Below are 15,058 nucleotides of genomic sequence, written 5' to 3' on the forward strand. Positions count from 1 at the left end.
AGAATACAAAACCACTAAGGATTCTGTAACCTCTAGAAACAACTACCAATTTATAGAAAATGCCGAGGCGTAAGATTTTCTAAAACCTAGTAGATTAAAAGTTGAGATTGTTTTTTGGAGACAAAACTATAGTGTCAAGGGAGACACAGTTGGATAGTAAAAAAAAAAAAAAATTCTGTGATCACCATAAGAGTATTTTTTGTTTTTTTTTCTAATGAGATTTGTAATGTCTTTCTGGTTTGGCAGGTAATGTTATGTTGCTTAAACCATGTAGTGTTTAAAAGAACTTTTACTCATTAACTTATTCGTTTGTTTTATATTTTTTTCTGTTTATATTTTACTATTTTTAAAAGTTTTAGAACTGTACATTTTTAAAACAGTGGAAAGAGATCAAAGATACTGTATAAATAGGAGCATTGTCTCTGAGAACCCTGGATGCAATATGACCAAGAACACGTTCCTGTTAAAATGAGACAAGGAAACAACCACAGCTTTTATGACTGGGTACTGCTTCTGCCTCTACTACTCCATCTAGAGGAATGTATTAACCTGTCCTTCAAAATCTGTCACTGATTTGTCCACTTATATAGAGAGTTGGTAGTTTCATTTGCATTTGTGCTTGTTCTCCTATTGTAGTGGTTCTTACCTTGATTGGTTGGAAAATACCTACCTGCTAGAGGCCCTGCCCTTAGAGATTCTGATTCTGAAGCTCTGTAGTGGAGTCTGGGTGTCCTTTTGTTGTTTGTATAATGTTCACAGGCAATTGTGCTGAAAAGCCATTTTCCGGCTGGGCATGGTGGCTCACGCCTGTAACCCCAGCACTTTGGGAGGCCGAGGCGAGTGGATCACTTGAGGTCAGTTCGAGACCAGCCTGGCCAACATGGTGAAACCCTGTCTCTACTAAAAATACAAAAATTAGTTGGGTGTGGTGGTGCGCACCTGTAATCCCAGTTACTCGGGAAGCTGAGGCAGGAGAATTGCTTGAACCTGGGAAATGGAAGTTCCAGTGAGCCAAGATCATGCCACCGCACTCCAGCCTGGGCAACAGAGTGAGACTCTGTCTCAAAAAAAAAAAAAAAAAGCCATTTTCCCACCCCGTTACCAGATTGTAAAGTTTGGGTTAGGACAGCAGTGTCATACAATTAGTTATTGAGTCTAGTCTGTTGCTCTTAACTCTTCCCTGCCCTTTTCCTTATCTTGTTCTCTACTTCTCTTGCCTTTATTACCCTCCCAGACTATGGAATTGATCTCCTAATGGTCTTTTAGTTGATATTTAAACCCCTCAGATCCATCCTTCAGGCTGCTACTAGAGTGACGGTTGTAAATTGATAATTAGATCCTGTTAACTCTGCATGAAAGATGGATGGATCCTCATTACCTGTAGAATAAAACTTAATCTCCCCTAAGAAATCCTCCACAAACTGGCTCGTGGCCTACTTTGCCAGATATCTCTTTCCCCACAGAAGGGTCCCCTCCTTCCCTAGCACTACTCATGCTGAACTATTTGCAAACCTGAATATTCTTTTTAATGCTTTCTGTTCTTGGAATTACCCATTTTCCAGCTTTGGAATTTATCTTTAAGGATTCTTTTTTTTTTTTTTTTTATCTTTAAGGATTCTTAAATCACCTGTAGTAAAACCTTTTCTGATAGCACTTATCTTTCAAGTAGAATTGACGTTTCTTCGTGATTACTCCTTCTTCCCTGATATGAATTTTTTTCATCATCCTTGTAACCTTTTATTGTACTTAACTTGTCTACAAGTTTTTATAGCGAAACTGTGACCTGTGTGAAGACAGGGACTCTTTATTGTATTTCTAGCACAGTCCTTGGCATATAGTCTGCCCCTACCCTACACCCGTCTTAGAAATGCAGTGAATACTATACATTTCACTGACCAGATTGTCCTCCTTTAATCTGAGGAAAATGATCCACATTCTTGTTCATCTAACTTTCAGTGCCTCCTTATTTGGCATACATATCCTACAGGAAAGTGGGAATTTGCACATTTAGTCTGTTTATTTAAAATAAATGAAATGCCTTATATCAAAGGAAATGAAACTCAGGAGAAATTAAGATTAACAATACCTATTGATTTTGCATTTTGACATTTTCTGTTTGTTATAATTCTGAATACAGTGTCAAATTAGTAAGTGCTGCTAATACGTAATTATTTGATAGGTTATTTGATAGGTTCCATACTTTGTGAAAAGTACCAAAATGATCAACTTTCTGTATCAACCATTCATATCCCTTTTTTCCTAGCCCTCCTTGAATCCAGAAGCTGGCAAACAGAACCAGCCATGCAGACCTATTGGGACACCTTCTGGAGTATGGGGTAGGTAGATTTTGCCATTTTAAAGGCACAACTTAAAATTTTTTTCTTAGCAGGGAGAGGAGCAGAGATTCCTTATCTCTTTTTATCTCTTGTTTCTCATCTCATGCATTTTCCCATGGTAACTAGCATTCTACTGTAGCAGGTTACTCTGCCTCCCGACCCCCAAACACAATTGAAATGTTACCATGGTAGTGGAGTCACAATACAGCTGAGAGCTTATAGAATCCTGAATTTGGAAGCAGTTGTTTTGGTGGTGGTGTTTGTTTCTTTGTTCGTTTGAGACAGTCTCATTCTGTTGCCCGGGCTGTAGTGTAGTGGCATGATCTCAGCTCACTGCAGCCTCCACCTCCGTAGCTGAGACTACACCACGCCTGGCTAATTTTTGTATTTTTAGTCCAGGCAGGGTTTTACCATGTTGGTCAGGCTTGTCTCGAATTCCTGGCCTCAAGTGATCCACCCACCTTGGCCTCCCAAAGTGCTAGGATTATAGGCATGAGCCACCGTGACCAACAAGGAAGCAGATTTTAAGTAGAAAACGTTCATAAAAAGTAACTTTTAATTAACATTGCTAATTCACTTTTTATTTTTTTTATTTTTGAGATGGAGTCTCACTCAGTCGCCAGGCTGGAGTGCAGTGGCACAATCTCAGCTCACTGCAACCTCTGCCTCCCAGATTCAAGCGATTCTCCTGCCTCAGCCTCCTAAGTAGCTGGAATTAACAGGCGCACGCCATCATGCCTGGCTAATGTTTGTATTTTTTGTAAAGATGGCGTTTTGCCACAGGGTTTGCCAACCCAGGCTGGTCTCGAACTCCTGGACTCAAGTGATCTGCCCACCTCACCACCTCCAAGTGTTGGGATTACAGGCGTGAGCCACAGTGCCTGGCCCTTGGATTTATTCTTGTTTTGTTCATGCTTGACTGATCACACTGTACATCAGACATATTGTGCCCCTGAAGGACTGCTAACATCTTTGGACTTCCTGGCTGATTTATAAATTTAGTATCAAGTTCCTCGTATGCTGCATTTTTTTGTACAGTTCCTGAGTAATCTCACTTTTGAGAGTATTAAGTGCATACTAGGGAATGTTTAATGCCTCTGTCTCAACTGTCAATTGTTTTGTTGACTAAGGCCTTTGTATAAACTGTGCTTCATGTTACACAACAGGTTTTATATTCTTTTGTCTCTCCACTATTGTACTTCACAGAAAACCCACCTAGTGCCAAGCAACCCTCCAAGATGCTAGTTATCAAAAAAGTTTCCAAAGAGGATCCTGCTGCTGCCTTCTCTGCTGCATTCACCTCACCAGGATCTCACCATGCAAATGGGAACAAACTGTCATCCATGGTTCCAAGTGTCTATAAGAACCTGGTTCCTAAGCCTGTACCACCTCCTTCTAAGGTATGATTTAGAATCAAGGTGTAAGAACCTTGTACAAGAGAGGTTTGGGAATAAATTAGAAAAAAATTAATAAATTTGTTTTTTCTTGCCAAGTCAGTCACCAGAAATCCATTTAGTACCTATTATATGTATAGTATTGTACTCTGTATCCAGACTCTACTCCTGCCAGCTGGATTTTTAGTAGACCTCTCATACTCATTAGCTTCATCACCTCGTAATCTTTCTCCTGATTTGCAGCTTTCTTTTTTTCCTTTTTTATTTTTTTTTTTTTGAGACAGGGTCTCACTCTGACACCCAGGCTGGAGTGCAGTGGCGCAATCATGGCTCAGTGTGACCTCAGCCTCCCAGGTAGCTGGAACTACAGGGGCACACCATAATGCCTGGCTTTTTAATTTGTGTTTTGTTTTGTTTTGTTTTCTGAGATGGAGTCTCGCTCTGTCGCCCAGGCTGGAGTGCAGTGGCGCGATCTCGGCTCACTGCAAGCTCCGCCTCCCGGGTTCGCGCCATTCTCCTGCCTCAGCCTCCTGAGTAGCTGGGACTACAGGCACCTGCCACCACACCTGGCTCATTTTTTTTGTATTTTTAGTAGAGACGGGGTTTCACTGTGTTAGCCAGGATGGTCTTCATCTCCTGACTTCGTGATCTGCCCGCCTCAGCCTCCCAAAATACTGGGATTACAGGCGTGAGCCACCGTGCCTGGCCATGCCCAGCAATTTTTTTTTTTTTTTTTTTTTGTAGAGACAGAATCTCATTTTGTTGCCCAGGCTGGTCTCTAACTCCTGGCCTCAAGCAATTCTCCTGCCTCAGCCTCCCAGAGCGTTGAGATTATAGGTGTGAGCCACCACACCTGGCCCCTCTGGTTTTCTGTAATAGCAACAACATCCATCTGATCACTCAGCTTGACTACCTTGGCTACTCCTCTTCTCTTTTCCTCCTTAGTCATTCTCCTCAGACAAGGAATTACAAAGTCCCTGTTATTCTCTCTATGCTGTCCTTCCTTGTTCAGGACTTTGTGTTCTCACATTTACTATTGTAGTATGCCTTTCTGTTTTCTCATGTCTCTATGTATGTCCTGCAGAACTGCCAGAATGATCATCCCAAAACAATTGAATATATCACATTCCTTCCTGAATCCCTTCAGTGGCTCCAAACTATTTATGGCAGGGATTGGTAATTTTTTTCTATGAAGGGCCAGATAAATATTTTAGGCTTTGCTTGATATACATGATTTTTGTTACACGTTGCTTTTTTTCTAACTCTTTAAAAATGTAAAAATAAATATGAGCTCATGAATCATACAGAAATGCCTCGAGCAAGATTTGGCCCATGGGTCATAGTTTGCTAGTCCTATAGTCAGTGTGTAGACTAAGCAGAGGCCTGTGAAGTTTCTCATAGCAAAACTCTAATCCATCTTTTGCATCTTACTGCCTCTTTTTTCTCTTACCTGGGAAGAAATTATTCTGGTGTATGCCATCCTCTCTGAATAATTTTCTTTCTATCTATCTATCTATCTATCTATCTATCTATCTAATCTAATCTATCTATAATAGTGATTGGGGTCTCACTATATTGCCCCGGGCTGGTCTTGAACTTCTGGGCTCAAGCCATCCTCCCGCCTTGACCTCACAAAGTGCTAGGATTACAGGCGTGAGCCACTGTGCCCTGCCTTTGAATAAATTCACTGGGAATTATTATTCTAGTGATAATGATTGGAGTTTTCAAGGTAGGTTAGATATACAAGAGAAGACGATAGAAGATGATAGAAGAAGAGGAATAAAGAATGGGATAGTACTGAGAAACTAGTTCAGAAAAAAATGGTAAACTATCACAGAAATACAAGTGGGTGAGTTTGTAATAGCAACAGGGGTAACAAGTTGAGGAAAATAACTGAAAAAAAGCCTTAGTGATTATTTTAGGAGACTTTTGAGTTGATGTTTTTAGGGAATAAAGAAGGGCTTTTGGAAATATGTGAAGGTAGTGGCAGCTTTTAACCTTGACAGTAAAAGGAACTAGGTAGAATATAGGTGGTGAAAATGATAAGTGAATGGATGAGAAAGTCTGTCGGAAGAAGCCACTGGAAGCAACTTGAACTGTACTTGGAAGAGAAGAGATGATTAAAGATCATTGGCCAAGAAGAAATATGTGGGAATAAAACTAATTGACAAGTACAGTTATCTTTGAGAAGGGTTTAGGATATGTAGGGTTTATTTTCCTCTGATGTAGAAGGGAAAGAATGTGAATTCAAGTGAAGAGAGCAACTATTACAAAGAAGGAAACAGCCGAGCACGGAAGTTAACTGCCAGGCTATGGAATAGATAGATTCCACCTTGCACCTTCTTCATCTTACCACCTTGCGCAAGTTTCTTCACTTCCCAGTCTCAGTTTCTTCTTCTATAAAATAGACATTGTAATACCCAACGTTTTTTTGTGAGGAGTAAATGAGAAAATTTAATGAAATAACTAAAACTGGCATATAATAAGTGCCAGTAAATGGTAGCTATTGTTACCAACCTGCCAGCACACCTTATGTTTGTCCCATTTCTTTTTTTTTTTTTTTTTTTTTTGAGACAGAGTCTCGCTCTGTCATCCAGGCTGGGGTGCAGTGGCGCGATCTCGGCTCACTGCAAGCTCCGCCTCCTGGGTTCACGCCATTCTCCTGCCTCAGCCTCTGAGTAGCTGGGACTACAGGCGCCCGCCACCTCGCCTGGCTAGTTTTTTGTATTTTTAGTAGAGACGGGGTTTCACCATGTTAGCCAGGGATGGTCTCGATCTCCTGACCTTGTGATCCACCTGCCTCGGCCTCCCAAAGTGCTGGGATTACAGGCTTGAGCCACCGCACCCGGCCTGTCCCATTTCTTGAGAGTTTATAAAGACTTTCTTGAGTGTTACTTTAAGATGTCTGGGCCGGGCGTGGTGGCTCACGCCTGTAATCCCAGCACTTTGGGAGGCCGAGACGGGCGGATCATGAGGTCAGGAGATCGAGACCATCCTGGCTAACACGGTGAAACCCCGTCTCTACTAAAAAATACAAAAAACTAGCCGGGCGAGGTGGCGGGCGCCTATAGTCCCAGCTACTCGGGAGGCTGAGGCAGGAGAATGGCGTGAACCCGGGAGGCGGAGCGTGCAGTGAGCTGAGATCCGGCCACTGCACTCCAGCCTGGGTGACAGAGCGAGACTCCGTCTCAAAAAAAAAAAAAAAAAAAAAGATGTCTGCAAGCATTCTGCAGGACTACAGAAAATATAAAACTGAGTAAGAAAATGTCATTGTGTCCTCAAGGATCTCATAAATCAAAAGGTTAAAAAAGTGAGAAGGATAAAAATTATGACACAAAACTTAAGATCACTTTAGCCCTGTTGTGAGTCAGGGGTAGAATGAAGATTGGAAAACTAATATGAAGGCTGCTGCTCTTGAAGCTTGAAGAGGATGGTGACAGTTGGCAGAGAAGGGAGGTGGTAATGGCAGATAGTGGGAGGCAAATTAGGCAGCAAAAGGAAAACAAGACATTCTTCCCTGGGAAATTGGGTAATGATGGAAGATCAGGTTTCAGGAAATGTGATTGTGGTTCTGGGTACCTAGGATATAAGATGTTAGAGGGAGGAAGAGGTAAGATAACTAATAAGCAGATGTTGATTTATCCATTCATTTTATCTAAACATTAGCAATACTTAGTATCTGAGTAGTAAACACTGTATGTCACTACAGGCACAAAATAATACTTGGCCTGTAATCCCAAAGAGTTTACTGTCTAGTGAAGAAACAGATACAAAAAAAAAAATTGACTGGGCGTGGTGGCTCACACCTGAAATCCCAGCAATTTGGGAAGCTGAGGTGGGCGGATCACAAGGTCAGGAGATAGAGACCATCCTGGCTAACATGGTGAAACCTCCTCTCTACTAAAAATACAAAAAATTAGCCAGGCGTGGTGGTGCCTCCTGTAGTCCCAGCTACTCGGGAGGCTGAGGCAGGAGAATGGCGTGAACCCAGGAGGTGGAGCATGCAGTGAACCGAGATGGTGCCATTGCACTCCAGCCTGGGCGACAGACCGAGACTCTGTCTCAAAAAAAAAAAAAAATTGTTCTTCTCTGCCTGGGGAGGGTCATCAAAATCTTTATGGATAACTGGGGTTCAAATACGTGATAAAGGAAAGAGAACTGCCATTTGTTGGCATTTTACTATGTTGCTTGGTTAGGCTTTTTACACATGTTAAAGCATTTACTCCTTTAATCCTGGGATATAGAAATGACATACTGTAGGGTTACATAGCTAATAAGTGATAGAGTCAGACTTTTAACACAGGTCTGACTTCAAAACCAGGGCTCTTTCTACTGTTCCAGAATGCCTCCTCTCTCGAAGGATGAAGAATAGAAGAGGAAGTTGAGAATTTAGTCTTTTGACTCAAACTTAACTAAGTTGAAATCTTTGTGACACTTTTTAGGATTGTGATCTTAAGCAAGTTATTAGATTTTGCTAAACTTTTCTCAACAGTAAATTGGAGCAAGTACTTGGAATATAATTTTTGAAACATCCTAATTAGTAAGTGGACGTTTAAAAACAGTAGTACAGTAGTTCGTTAGAAAGCAAGTAGGTAGGGCATTCTCAGCAGAGGGAACTTGTTACCCAGAAACTGGATGCAGAATATGGTGTGTTTGGAGTAAAGGAACCATAGTGGTTCAGTATGGCTGGTATGTGGAAGTGGATGGTAAGTGGCTGGTATGTGGAAGTAAGACTTCCTGGAAGCCTGTATAAAAAGAACAGGAGAGACGTTAAAGTAGGTAGAGATGCAATTTTACTTATTATCTACACAATTTTAACGTTTTTAACTGAAACAGTTATAAGTAATTGCTTTTTCTAATGAAGTTCACCTAGTTTAACAGATTACAGAAGAAGAGTACTGAAGCTAGAATGCTAGTATTCTTACATCCATTGAAAAGAAGGGAACTCAAGAGGTAAAGAGAGAACCTAGAGAGTGAAGCATCAGGAAATCAAGTAGGGAAAAAGGGACAGGTTCAGAAAATATTCGTAATGAGCAGTATCACATTTCCCAAAGAAGACAGGTTTTTTAGAGCTGGCCTTTGTAATATAAGGATGAAAGTTTTGGTTATTTATGAAAGAGTTTTGCTAAAATTGGGGATAGAAGGTGAGTATTGCAGGGAACTAAGCAGTAAGCAATGAATGAGCAAGTGAAAGATACCATGTACTGACTTAGAAGTTTGGCAATAAGAAGGTGGTATATAAGATTGAAAATAAGAAGTCTGGCCTTTTTTTCCTAATTTCAGTAAGGTGGGTTAGCATAATTTGATAAACCCAAAAGGAAAGAGAACAAATAATGCTAGAAAGGGAGGAGGAAGTTCCTTTGAACTTGAGGAGCAAATGGCAGAGGAGGTAGGAGAAAGTTTGAGCCCAGTGATTTTAGGATTTTTAGTCCAGTAGAAGAAGATAAGCATTTGAAGTGGAGCAAGCTAGGGTTGGTTCGGAAATTAGAGGAAAAGGAGAGAACATTTTAAAAACAACAACAAGAAAACTGGGTATACAATTCACTTTAATGGACTTTTACATATGTAATCATCTAATAAAAACCGGTATGGGACATAATGATTTTTCCAGGGGGTATTCTAGCTATCCCATAGCGTTTAAGTTACTGAAAATTAAGTTGAAATAAAATTAGCAGAGATGTAAATACTCTGTTTTATGTAACAGAGTAAATCTTTTGTACTACTATGGCAGAAACCCAAGTGTTTCTGTGCTCTGAATTGACATTGTTTTAAAGACAGGACATCTGGTGACTCTACAACTCAGGGGAAGCCACAAATCATCTTTGAGAGTTAACCTGACACAAGCAACTATCTTTAGATTTTTATCAATGCAAGAAAAAAATTAATCTTCATTCTGGTTGGATCATTGTTTCTCTTATCTGCTTGCTTGTTCTTTTTGGAGGCATTTTGGGATAGTGGAAAGGCAGTTTCATTTACTAGCTGAATAACCTTGAACAAATTGTGTACCTTTCTTATCGTCAGTGTCATTCTCTATTAAAAGTCAGCATAACAATTATTATTCCTGATTGGTTTAAGAATTAAATAAAACTGTGTGACCATCACCTGGTACGTGGTAGATAGTAAAGTTAATTCCATTCCTAAAGCTATTATTGTGTCTTCTTTTAATACCCATCAATCAAGAAAGCAACCAGGAAAGGAATCCATTTCACTCAGGCCCCCTCTTTGTCCTGGAGGTCCTCAGTTCTAAGTGTTTCATTCTGGAAGTAAGTTGGAAGGTTTTCATTTGCTTCAGTACCACTCCTTTGGCTTGCCACATCTTCCTTGGTCTCCTCAGACAGTGTGGTAACTCAGTATTCCAGCTATCCATCATAGTTGGGGTTATGGCCAGAGTGACAGAATGGGCCCAGACCCTGCAGAGTTGAGTAGATGGGCCTCCAGACCAAATAAATCAGGATTGTTCAACCATTTACAATAGCCACCCTGGCCTGGAACTAGCCTATTGCCATCAGAGTTCCTGGAAAGCTGTAGTTTTGTGACACTTTGTGGGCTATCAGGATTACATCCAAAGTTAACAAACACTACTAAAAAAAGTTTTGGGATTCAATACATTTGGAAAAGGCTACGTAACTGCCTCTCAAATTTTTTTTTTTTTTTTTTTAAACCGAGTCTTGCTTTGTTGCCCAGGCTGGAGTAAAGTGGCACGATCTTGGCTCACTGCAAGCTCCGCCTCCTGGGTTCACACCATTCTCCTGCTTCAGCCTCCCAAGTAGCTGGGAATACAGGCACCCGCCACCACACCCAGCTAATTTTTTGTATTTTTAGTAGAGACAGGGTTTCACCGTGTGAGGTAGGATGGTCTTGATCTCTTGACCCTGTGGTCCACCCTCCTCCACCTCCCAAAGTGCTAGGATTACAGGCATGAGCCACTGTGCCTGGCCCACTGCTTCTCACATTCTTATGTGCAGTTAAGTGCTTTGAGAAATTGCCAGTAAAAAGCTTGTTGAACTTTTTTCACCCTAGCACCTCCCAAACTCATTGAACTAGAGCCCTCTTTTTGGGAAGCCACTATTAATATTCCATGGTTCTTCTGTATCCCATCTACCATTTTCCTTGAAGTGCCTCACCTCCAAAAGAGGTTGCACACTTCCCAAACATGTTAAGACAGTTAAGCCCTGGAAACTTGTTCTCATGTAACATTTCACTCTTTGCTTTATGATTTTATAAGCTGAGATTCTGTTTGTGTGCTTGTTCTGACTGATTTGTTCTTTCATCCTGTGTAGCCTAATGCATGGAAAGCTAACAGGATGGAGCACAAGTCAGGATCCCTTTCCTCTAGCCGGGAGTCCGCTTTTACCAGTCCAATCTCTGTTACCAAACCAGTGGTACTGGCTAGTGGTGCAGCTCTGAGTTCTCCCAAAGAGGTGAGTGAGGATAAAGCAGGAGTCTTTTTCTGAAATTGCCGTTTCCTGTTCACTTAGATAACAAGTGTAATATGTATAGCTGTGACACTTTGTTTTGTAGCTATATTTAGCTGAGAATACTTTCTTTATTGATATTTTCTGTTAGCATCCAAAAGTGGGCAGTGGCAGTGGCTAAATGGGGTGCCCTGTGGTGGACCAGGGGCATCCTATGTTAGACTGGCATTCTGCTGGTGTCTGTAGAAAGATCAAAGAGGTGCCATGTAAGCCAGCTACTCTTAACTGTATAAATCCTGCAAAACTGAAGTCTGCTTAAATAAAAGAATTGTTTGGTTTAAGACAGAGTGATAAATAGGCTACCAGATTCTTGAAGTTAGTGCTAAGTAGAAGAGAACCCCAGTTCTTGCTCTTTGCTGTCGGGAGAAACCTATTTGTGGTATTTGCCCAGAGTCCCTCCAGCACCACCCCTCCAATTGAGATCAGCTCCTCTCGTCTGACCAAGTTGACCCGCCGAACCACCGACAGGAAGAGTGAGTTCCTGAAAACTCTGAAGGATGACCGGAATGGAGACTTCTCAGAGAACAGAGACTGTGACAAGCTGGAAGATGTAAGAGCATCGGCTTTTTCTGGGGTAGCCTAGGAATTGTCCTTTGATACCTATGTGAGTTCTTCTTAAAGGATAAAGATGTGGCAAGATTTTTAAATGTACAGAGGTAATGTCTGTAGGTGTAACTGCCTTCTAGACCACATAGTAAAGTGAGTTTAATCCTTTTTTCAGCAAAAATTTTAAATTCGGGTTTATTTTAGTAATCACTCACCTATTGAAGGACATCTTGGTTGCTTCCAAGTGTTGGCAACTATGAATAAAACTGCAGTAAACATCCATGTGCAGGTTTTTGTGTTGGCATAAGTTCAACTCCTTTGGGTAAATACCAAGGAGTGCAATTGCTGGATCATTTGGTAAGAGCTTGTTTAGTTTGTTAGGAAACCACCAAACTGTCTTCCAAAGTGGTTGTGCCATTTTGCATTCCCACCAACAGTAAATGAGAATTCCTGTTGCTACACATCCTCACCAGTATTCGATACTATCAGTGTTCTGGATTTTGGCCCTCCTGATAGGTGTGTAGTTCTAATTTGCACTTCCATGATGACATACGATGTGGAGCATCCATCTGTATCTTCTTTGGTGATGTGTTTGTTCGGGTCTCTCACCCATTTTTAAATGAGGTTGTCTGTTTTCTTATTGCTAAGTTTTAAGAGTTCTTAGAGTTCTTTTTATATCTTAGTTCATAGTCCTTTATTAGATGTGTCTTTGACTACAGTTTCTCTAAGTCTATGATTTGACTCTTCATTCTTATTTATTTATTTAGAGACAGAGTCTCGCTCTTATCACCCAGACTGGAGTGCAGTGGCGCGATCTGGACTCATTGCAACCTCCACCTCCCGGGTTCAAGCGATTCTGCTGCCTCAGCCTCCCAAGTAGCTGGGATTACAGGCATCCGCCACCATGCCCAGCTAATTTTTGTATTCTTAGTAGAGATGGTGTTTCATCATTTTGGCCAGGCTGGTCTTGAACTCCTGGCCTCAAGTGTTCTGCCTGTCTCAGCCTCCCAAAATGCTAGGATTAAAGGCATAAGCCACCACACGTGGCCATATGTATTTATTTATTTATTTGTATTATTTTATTTTTTGAGATGGAGTTTCACTCTTGCCCAGGCTGGAGTGCAGTGGAGCAATCTTGGCTTACTGCAGCCACCGCCTTCCAGGTTCAAGCAGTTCTACTTCAGCCTCCCAAGTAGCTGAGATTATAGGCATGCGCCACCACATGACACAAGTTATTTAGCTTCTTAGCTCTGGCCAGAGGACCAGGAAACTACAGTGCAGAACAGGAAGCAGAGGAAGGCGAACCTGCTCCCTTAAAGACCAAGAGCTCAGACCATAACTCTGAAACACAGCCTTGTGGTTATGATAAGGAGTTAGAGCTGTGAGGATGAAAGTGTACTATTTTCTGGAATGTTTTTGGTTGTAGTAGAGACGAGGTTTCACCATGTTGGTCAGGCTGGTCTCGGATTCCAGAGCTCAGGTGATCCACCCACCTCCGCCTCCCAAAATGCTGGGATTACAGGCATGAGTTGCCATGCCCAGCTGGCCATATTTGTTTTTGAGACAGTGTCTCACTCTGTCGCCCAGGCTGAATGCAGTGGCATTAATGATCACAGCTCACTTCAGCCTCGACCTCGCCTCCTCGAGCGATCCCCCAGCCTCAATCTCCCAAGTAGCTGGGACTACAGGCTTGTGCCACCATGCCTGGCTAATATTTTATTTGTTACAGATATAGCTTCTTGCTATGTTGCTCAGGCTGGTGTTAAACTCCTGGACTCAAGCAGTCCTCCCACCTTTGGCCTCTGAAAGTGCTAGGATTACAGGTGTGAGCAACTACACTGTCTTTTAATTGTCTTGACAGCGTCTTTTGCAAAGCAGAGATTTTTTTATTTTAATGAAATCCAACCTAGTTAATTGTAGGCCAGGCATGGTGGCTCAAACCTATAATCCCAACATGTTGGTTGGCTGAGGTGGGCGGATCACCTGAGGTCAGGAGTTCGAGACCAGCCTGGCCAACCTGCCGAAACCCCTTTCCTACTAAAAACACAAAAATGAGCCGGGCATGGTGGCATGCACCTGTAGTCACAGCTACATGGGAGGCTGAGGCATGAGAATCACTTGAACACGAGAGGCGGAGGTTGCAGTGATCCGAGATCGTGCCACTGCACTCCAGCCTGGGCAACAGAGTGAGACTTGATCTCCAAAAAATACGTAAGTAAGTAAGCACCAGAGTGAGACTTGATCTCCAAAAAATAGGTAGGTAAGTAAGTAAGTAAATAAATAAATAAATAAATAAATAAATGTGATACCCAAGGTCATCTGAGTTTTCACTTATGTTGTCCTTATAGGAGTTTTATAGTTTTGTGTTTTACATTTATGTCTGTGACCCATTTTGAGTTTATTTTTGTGAAGGCTGTAAGGTCTTTGTTTAGATTTTTTTTTTTTTTTTTTTTTTTTGTGGGTGTCCAATTGTTCCACTCACCAAATGTTGAAAAGACTATCTTTTCTCCGTTGTATTTCCTTTGTCAAAGATCAGTTGTCTGTCTGTGGGCTCTCTGTTCTGTCCCATTGGACTATTTCTGTCATCTTCTGCCAGTACCACACTTTCCCCCCTACACTTCTTACGAGCACTTTTACCATAGTGTTTTAATTACTCTAGCTTTTGTGGTAAGTCTTGATGTCAGGTAATATCAGTACTCTGGTTTTATTCTTCAGTATTGTGTTGGCTGTTCTGGATCTTTTGCCTTTTCATTAAAACTTTAGAATCAGTTTATAAATTGACTTGTTGATACAGCAGGTCCTCATTTGTAAATGGGGAAAAAATCTATGGGCTGAGGCTGTCTTTTGGAAAACACTTTCCTGGGTTGTGAATCCTTGATTTTGTAGGTTGCTTATATTACCACAAAGGAACCTTAAACCAAGTGTGTCCTTCCTTCCTTTTCCTCATTGCAGTTGGAGGACAACAGCACACCTGAACCAAAGGAAAATGAGGAGGACGGCTGTCATCAGAATGGTCTTGCCCTCCCTGTAGTGGAAGAAGGGGAGGTTCTCTCACACTCTCTAGAAGCAGAGCACAGGTAAGTGAGGAGGACATCACAGGGCATGCAGTGTCTGACCCTTAAGGACCTTGAACATACTGGAGAAGATATCTCAGATAGAGTCCCACATACAGAGAGAAGTGGCCCAATCATAACTTGTTCTCTTTGTATGCCCCAGGTTAGCCTGTTGCCCATCAAACATTCTGTCACAAACCCAGCCATCTCTTCCACAATCTACTCTCCAATACTTTAATATTTTTAACTTCAGG

General features: G+C 41.6%; 1 protein-coding gene across 4 annotated transcripts in view; it reads left to right on the forward strand.

The window, feature by feature from the left end:
- Positions 1–15,058, forward strand: part of LOC105494948 (GC-rich promoter binding protein 1 like 1) — a 63,349-nt gene that overhangs the window by 45,192 nt on the left and 3,099 nt on the right. For all 4 annotated transcript variants that reach the window (XM_071093947.1, XM_071093944.1, XM_071093949.1 and 1 more), the window contains 5 exons: positions 2,264–2,336; positions 3,543–3,736; positions 11,011–11,151; positions 11,597–11,755; positions 14,704–14,828. In XM_071093947.1, coding sequence (XP_070950048.1) covers positions 2,264–2,336; positions 3,543–3,736; positions 11,011–11,151; positions 11,597–11,755; positions 14,704–14,828 — 692 coding nt within the window. The remainder of the gene's footprint in view (positions 1–2,263; positions 2,337–3,542; positions 3,737–11,010; positions 11,152–11,596; positions 11,756–14,703; positions 14,829–15,058) is intronic.

The sequence above is a fragment of the Macaca nemestrina genome, chromosome 1, assembly GCF_043159975.1.
Source record: "Macaca nemestrina isolate mMacNem1 chromosome 1, mMacNem.hap1, whole genome shotgun sequence".
Classification (NCBI taxonomy): Eukaryota; Metazoa; Chordata; class Mammalia; order Primates; family Cercopithecidae; genus Macaca; species Macaca nemestrina.